Source organism: Poecilia formosa, unplaced genomic scaffold (assembly GCF_000485575.1).
Source record: "Poecilia formosa unplaced genomic scaffold, Poecilia_formosa-5.1.2 Scaffold290, whole genome shotgun sequence".
NCBI lineage: Eukaryota > Metazoa > Chordata > Actinopteri > Cyprinodontiformes > Poeciliidae > Poecilia > Poecilia formosa.
The window spans coordinates 141266-148810 of NW_006800229.1; the positions used below are offsets into that span (position 1 = coordinate 141266).

Genomic DNA, 7545 nt, shown 5'->3' on the forward strand with positions numbered 1-7545 from the left:
CCCGTAGTCCTTTTCCTATGGTGAAGAAAAAAAAAAAGAAAAAAAAAAAAAAAAGAATGAAAATGTGCGTATGTCAACTTTCAGTGCAAAGTAATTTAATCTTCTAGTTTTTGGATCCCACATCAACAGGTTGTTCAATTTCCACAAGCATGACTCCAAAAAGCACCACTGACCAACTATCCCATTAATTCTCAACATATTTAAACTTTATTCAAAAGCCCTACAGTGGAAAAGATTGACTAATCAGTGTTGATGGGATACAAACTGTTGAAATATGTACTTGTCACAGATGGCTGCCACAAACTATCCACAGACAGTTTTACCGCAAGGCTTGTAACATGATAGAGTATGTCAGGAATTTCTCAGTTGTGCTTGCACCTTTCCCTAGTCAGCATGCTCTGCCAGATGGAAAGCTCCACATGATTCATCATGAGCAAACTGATCACATGGCTAATTTGCATATCAAAAACATTGCTTTAAAGTGCAATTCTGCATTTCTTATGTCGAAACCTGCAGTGGCTTGCAAAAATAGTCATCACCAAAGCTTTTCCATGTCTTGTAACATTGTATCCGTTTATCGGTGAGGTTTGTATGTTAGCTTACTAACCGTTGTGTGTCACCACTATTTAAGTTTCCCTCATATTTTGTTCATCAGTTCAGTTTATGCTGGAGTTTTCTGTGTTACAACACAAGTTTAAGTCTGTTATGTTGACTCTGTCTTGGGCCAAACTAATATTTTTTTTTGGACATTTTTTGCAAATAAATTAGGAATTTTCAGTGTTTCTTCTCTCTGGCTGGTCTGTGCAAATCCCTGACACACCTACAGACTGAAAGTTCCCCAAGTCTTCTATGTAAAATGGCTGGAGTTTGGTAAGATTGGATGGAGAATGACTAAATTTAAAGTCTGGACTTGAAAATAACTATTTAGATGACTTCTGAAGCTAGTTGCACCGAGCATCAAAGTTGATCGATCACATAAGGTTCCAATCAGATACATTGAAGTTAGTTTTACTGTTACAAAATATGGGAATGCTTAAGGGACTTTTACTGTGTACAATCCAAAATGCACAGCTGCATGCAAAACAGGTTAATTTTATTTATGTGAAAACTGAGATTTAATAAATGTTTTAAAGTGTGTTCACATAAATGATATTTATCAGTTTAATTAATAAATGATTTTTTGGCAGATAAATGCATTTTTATAAGAGAGCCTTTCTGAATATACTAATGCTCCTTAGCATTAGTATATGCAACACAGAAAATTAATTCATGCCTAAGCAGAGACAGAAGTTATGAGATTCGAGACCAGATTTGACAAGCTGTGAAAAGTCATCATCATTGTTTTATCTAAAACTAATAAGAATGGATCCAATGCCTGTTTTCTTCACTGATGTTGTAGGTTACAAGTATGCATGATCCAGCACAGTGAAAAATATACAGCCCAATTGTTTTTTGGTTGTTGTTTTTTTTTTTTAAGAGAGTGGGAGGTATCCGTTTCTCAATTTGCACTCTGAGGTCATCTTTTACTCTGGTATGCACAGAGGACATATTTCTCCCTTCTTGCCAAACAAGCACAACTAAACTCCTTTTAAAGATCTCATTCCATCTTCCTGCTCCAATGAATGGCACGGCGCCATGTTATCGCTGCAATAACAGTATGGAAACAAACGGCTCCAGAAAACTGGCAGGTTTTGAGGCGAGTTTCTCTCAAAACACTGAAGAGTTATGCGATTGTCCTTGGCTGAGTCTCTGCAACGTGGGGCCTCGTAATCCAAATGATGTAATCCTGCACAGAAACCTGTTGAATAAACACTCAGCTCTCGAAGCTTCTCCCTTGAAGCCCGACTTTAACTTTGCTTTAGGCAGAAATGAGTGTGTGATGATGGGACATTAGCTTATTCTTGAATCTGCATGGCATTTTAAGTATTTAACCCCAAATCTTTTGGTAACTTCTTGAGTTGTTTTATCAGTCTAAACTACTCATCTGTGTTACGACATGTGAAACCATCAAAATCTGTTACATTTAAATGTTTTGTTTCATGAGTTTTACATGTTTACAACCAAACTATGGTGCAAAAAACAGGCGACTTGTAGTGGGAATAAACAGAGGAGAACAAATCAAGGCTCCTCCCAGGGATGAATGATCACTTCCTCCTTCAATTCAGAGCTCTGCTGAGGTTTCTGCAAACAGCTATACTTTAGACTAGAGGAAGATTGAGCAACAGGGAACATGCCTGGCCATGAGACTGCCTTCAGAAACCAAAACTGCTCGTCTTACACAAGCTCCTCAGAAGTGATATAGGTGGTGAAGTCATCACACTTTCTTGAAACACCACCCTAGCTCTGGGAGAATATGCAACCTCAGCCCAGTCTGGGATTTCCTGTCTGGCACATCTTATCGCCAAACTTTGTCTCGACTTTGCGCCTGTAAACCATTTACTGCAAGCTGAAAACACCACATTAGAGGAGTAGAAGTTAACAGTCAAGATGTTCATAAATTCCCAGACTGAGTCATGTGGTAGCGCTGCCCTTTTCACTGTGGTCTTATCACACATATGGGGTGATCTGTTTACAAATGGGTACTCTGAGCGTTTTCACACATGGTGCGTAAATGCATCTCCACAAGAATCCTGGCCACTTTCAATCAGTTAGTCGCTCTGCAGGCCTGTTCAGACCTTGCATTGACATGAATCCTGGCTGATTCTAGTGCAAGTAGACAGATTTAAGCACGACTGGTCCGACCTGAATGACCAGATCCAGCTATTGTACATGCAAAAATAAAATATGTAGAAAGGTCTTTAAAAATCAGAAATACATTAAGACACTAAGAGTAAGATTAATCTATTCTCCGTAGTTGTTCTTTTTGGAGTTACTTAGGCCACAACACTTAAAGAAGAGAAACAAAACAATTTTGTGACCGATTGTAAAGGATTATCAAGGAACAATTACAATAGAGTGACTATATCGGGTGCAGCCAACTCCAAAGCTAAAACAAGCACCGCCCTGTAATCCTCAGATTAATATAATCCTGGAAAATGCATTGTTTTCTGGTTTGTTTGTTTTTTATTGTGAAGGAGTCAAACAAGGATTTTTATAGCAGCAGGACAATCTAACTGTTAAGACAACTCCAACAAAGAGCATCTTGGGAACACTAGGTACAGCAAACTCCCCCTATTTGTGGTTCAGTATTCATGGATTTTTTTCTATGGAATTATCATCTATTTGCAGATGGAGCGTTGCTATTTAACACAGCCAATCCAGGAGCGTCATTCTTTTTCCTTCATGCTGATTGGCCGTGTCCTAAGAGAGGAAATAAGGAAGACTGTGGGTGTTAGCTTCTGTGGTACTACAAAGAGTGTATACATTACTGCATGTTAAGGTATATTTGGTGTTTGACCTATGAAAACAAGCCGTTATAAGTGTTTAGTATTGGGACTCAGATTTTCTGACATATTAAAATCAGAAGTGCATATGAATTAAGCAAATCTCCTATATTTACTACTTAAAGCTTAGAGGACTTAACATTTTTACCACAAATTTTTTGATAAATTCAGAGTTTTTGTCTAATAAATTGAAGTGTTTTTTCCCCTCACAGATCGTTGGCTTAATGCTAATTTTTCCTTGCTTATCTACAACATTTCACAAATTTATTCACCTGATTTAGCAAGTGTCACTGAGTCACAAACACATACTTTTGACTTGAAAAGGGAGCAAAGAGAAGAAAACTCTTGAACAAACTAGCCCCTCTTTGAATAATTACAAAATAAAGTTCATAGCTGTATATATTATATTAGAAAATATCCTATTTTTTTCTTGCAAATATGTGAAATTAATCCAGAAATGTATTTGTTTTGGCAGAAATTTACTCCTCTAAGACCACGTTATTTTTGTCTTGAATCTATAACGGCCTTTATGCTCTGATGTACTTATGAACTGTCAAATTTCAAAGAAATCCATGTCAAAACACTGAAAATGACCTCAGTTGACCCACTGCATCCTCGAATGAACTCAGTGAAGGCGTGGATCCAGACTGGGTGTTTGTGCATGAATCAAAGGAGACTGCAGCATAAGCAAGTGCCATTAGATTTTGCTTAATTTACTCCTTTAGTCGACTTCTCAGATAATTATAATTTTGCTATAGAAGTTGCTCTGCTCTGCTTCCACAGTGGAGACTTTAGCATTAGTCCACACACTGCAGTGCAATCCACAGTGTGCCATCAGCAGACAGCGAAATGCACTGGGATCAGCGTCCGACGTGGAGTTGATGCAAAGGAACTTTCCCACATAAATAAAGGCTCAATCCAGTCATAAGCAATAATTATTGCTAGCTAAACAAACAGATTACTTCAAAGTTGACAAAGGATTCCTATCTGATGGTCTGAATGTAAAATTGTCGATAAAATTGTAGCAAATCACATCAAGAGGTGGTGCTTCTCAGAACCGATAGAAAGCTATGCAGTTTGTTCGCTATTTAGAAAACAAAAGTTACTAAACACAAGAAAATACTCAGGGAAATAAAAACTCACGTATAAGCAAATCTATTTTAAGATGTACTGAAACAGAAAACGTTATTTTAGCACATGCTTCTGCTTTGCCAGCGGCAGCTAAGAACTGATGCCACTCAGCTGCAGTCAGATTTTCCCCAGTAACTTCACGCTCCAACTCCTAGTGAGAAGAGCACAACACTATGGGAAGCTTTTAGTATATTAACCGTGCGATTACTCACATCTACAGCTTTGACATCTACAAAGAGCACAGCTGAACAGTGTGCTTAACACTGTCTTTAATGTGGTAACAGTTGGTTTTAGATCATCCTGACACCAACTAACTCCAATTACAATGCCTTGCAAAAGTATTCATACGCCTTGAACTTTTTCCACATTAACAGCATTAAGAAGACCAAGTCAACTCAAAGATATTGCTGTGGAGAAGTTTGAAAACATGTGAAAGAAGTTGATTTAATCAGTTGAGAAAACAAAAATAAATTATATTGGCCACTATGGATGTTTGGTGGAAAGCTAACGGTGCACAGCACCCCAAAAATAACATTCCTCACAGTGAAATGTTTTGGGGTGGCAGCATTATGGTGTGGGAATTTTATGGGTTAGAATGGCCCAGTCAAACTCCAGACAAATTAAGAATATGTGGCAAGTTTTAAAATCTTATGTTCAGAATTGCTTTTCATCCAGTTTTTCTGATTTTTGCAATTAAGGGGTCTTCAACTCCACCGGTGTAATACAACTTTTAAATGCGTCCCTGGTTGAAATGGCCGAATCATCTCCTCAGTTTGCAGTCAAGTTCTCCAAATTTGCACTAATGACCCAATAATTTGACTTGGCTGTGTCAAAGTAGAGACACCTGTAAAAGTTGCTGGACACCAGCCTTCCTACCTCACAAGAATTCACTACTTTGCGTTAGTCTTTTAAACAATATAAGAATAAAACCCATTGACATTTCTGGCTGTAAAGTGACATGCAAGTGGAATGTATTCCATTTCTACTTTCGTTGTTAATGTCCTGCTTCGTTATCATATTGGAAAATACAAACTTTGCAAAGTACCGATAACAAAACCCTCAACTGTAACCACATCTACTGACAGAAAGAAACTGCTCGATAAAGTCAGTGAACCACTAACGGCAGACTCAGGTTGGACTCCTTTTCAAATATGCACACTTCTCTATATATCTAGATTTCTTCACTAGGCCGAGCAGATGTGGAAGCCAGAAATGAACCAATGCCAACCGAAGTTTACCGTTATCTGACAGACACTGCCCTCAAGCTGACTAAGGTCACCCTTTATCAATCACACACACACTCACAGGGTTAATAAAAGCCCCACAATAACCACATGCGTTGAACCGTGCAATAAGTAATCCAGTAACAAGGTATGCATGAACACGTGATGCATACAGGTCTAGCTGTCACAACAAGAGCACTCTTCAGAAGAAAAAAAAAAAAAACTTTCAGGAAAAGCATTGATAAGATGATCACATGATCCACTTAATGCCTTGAAAATTGAAGCACTCAGCATAACAGCATCTGATTTGCTAAACTCTGACTGCTATTACAGCCACTCTGTAGGAGATACATTAATAATAATAACACATCGATACCTTTAGCCTAATGTTGTGTGTTGACAGAGTGTTCTGTACCTCTATAGATGCTTTAACTTTCTACAAATGGCTCTTTTAAATTTAAATTTCATGCAACAAACGTTATCTGCTTAGAATACCCACCAGCTTTTTGTTTTTCCCCTCATCCTCACTGGACTTCTTTTTAGAGGGCTTGTTGGGATCCTCCCCACCGCTGGCTTGGTCCATTTTAGCTCTTGAAGTCAGTTCCCTTCCAGAAGCAAGCTTCAAACTTGATTAACTCCACTTAAGGGAAAAAAAAAAATCCCAACAGCAAAAATACAAAACGTATATCCAAAGTTATGTGTTCTCAAAATCCATCCCGTTTAAAAATGCCAAAAGTAAAAAGTTCTCCGCTTCCACATAGTGTCCAAAACCATCCGGTAGAGAAGTCTGCTTGTACAAGAGGTGTGGTTGTGTGTGGTCTCCTCTGATCGGCAGTTAAGTCACCTCAAACAGCAGGGTGTATTGGCACTCTGAAAGTAGCACAACATTGTGCAAACAACAGATAATTACTCTCTCAGACTGTGCTGGACGTTAAGTTTCTGCTCACACGTGTTTCTTCCTTGTCAGCATGCTGAGAGCCACCAACAACGGGCTAAAACATATGTAAACAAACCTGTCAGAGTTAGCTATATTAATCTAAACAATAGAAAAATAAAAGCAGCTTGTTATAATACACTGACCAACAAAGCAAATGTCTATTTCTAATATAAACTTACGAGTGAACTTGTTTATATAGGTGATAATCCAGACACAGCTGCTTTTATACGTTTCAACATTTTTAGATGTGATACAGCCATTGATCAGAATCAATAAACGGTTGTCATAGTTGAAAAATCACCGTTGTTCTCTATGCTTGAGATACTTTGCAGCGCTTCACCGATCAAGCTCTGAGCGACTGTTACCCGACAAACACACTTTATTTTAACTGAAACAACATCACCCAGCCGCATATAACGATAGTCTACACAAACACACAATGGGGAATAAAAATATTGTGAAAGAAAAGTCAGAAATTTCAAACGGGAGCTTACCTCAGCAACCAAACCTGAAAACCAGGCCCACAACGCGCCCGCCTCTTACGACACGTGATTGGGCAATGAGGTGTGCCTTAAATGGGAAGCTGAATTATCATTGGCCAGATGTGCTGACAGTTGTAAGGTCGGCGTGGCGTCGAATGGGCGGAGACTGTGATGGAAGAGAGGTCAGTGTGTGATTTCACACAGCAGGAGGATGGGAATCAGTTGTAAGAATAGATCAGGGACGAAAGAAAAGGCTTGTATGGCTTACTGTTCACCTGTGTTATGATAATACACATGTAAATCGCTTTTCTGTGGAAGCGACACCAGTAGAACTATTACAAACTGTGTCCACATCATTTACAGAAGAAATTAGCCCTTTAATATATTAA

At 38.5% G+C, this 7545-nt stretch overlaps 1 protein-coding gene across 4 annotated transcripts in view; it reads right to left on the minus strand.

Annotated features, from left to right (window-relative positions):
* The window catches only part of LOC103151719 (protein diaphanous homolog 2-like), a 145588-nt gene extending 138353 nt beyond the window's left edge, over positions 1 to 7235 (minus strand). For 3 of the 4 annotated variants that reach the window (XM_016681715.1, XM_016681714.1, XM_016681712.1), the window contains exons 1-2: positions 7169 to 7235; positions 6237 to 6607 (exon numbers count right to left, since the gene is read on the minus strand). In XM_016681715.1, the coding sequence (XP_016537201.1) occupies positions 6237 to 6320 (84 nt within the window). In that variant the 5' untranslated portion in view covers positions 6321 to 6607; positions 7169 to 7235. Of the gene's footprint in view, positions 1 to 6236; positions 6730 to 7168 lie in introns of all 4 variants that reach the window. The other variant, XM_016681713.1, reaches the window with a different exon arrangement.
* Positions 7236 to 7545: the final 310 nt, after the last annotated feature.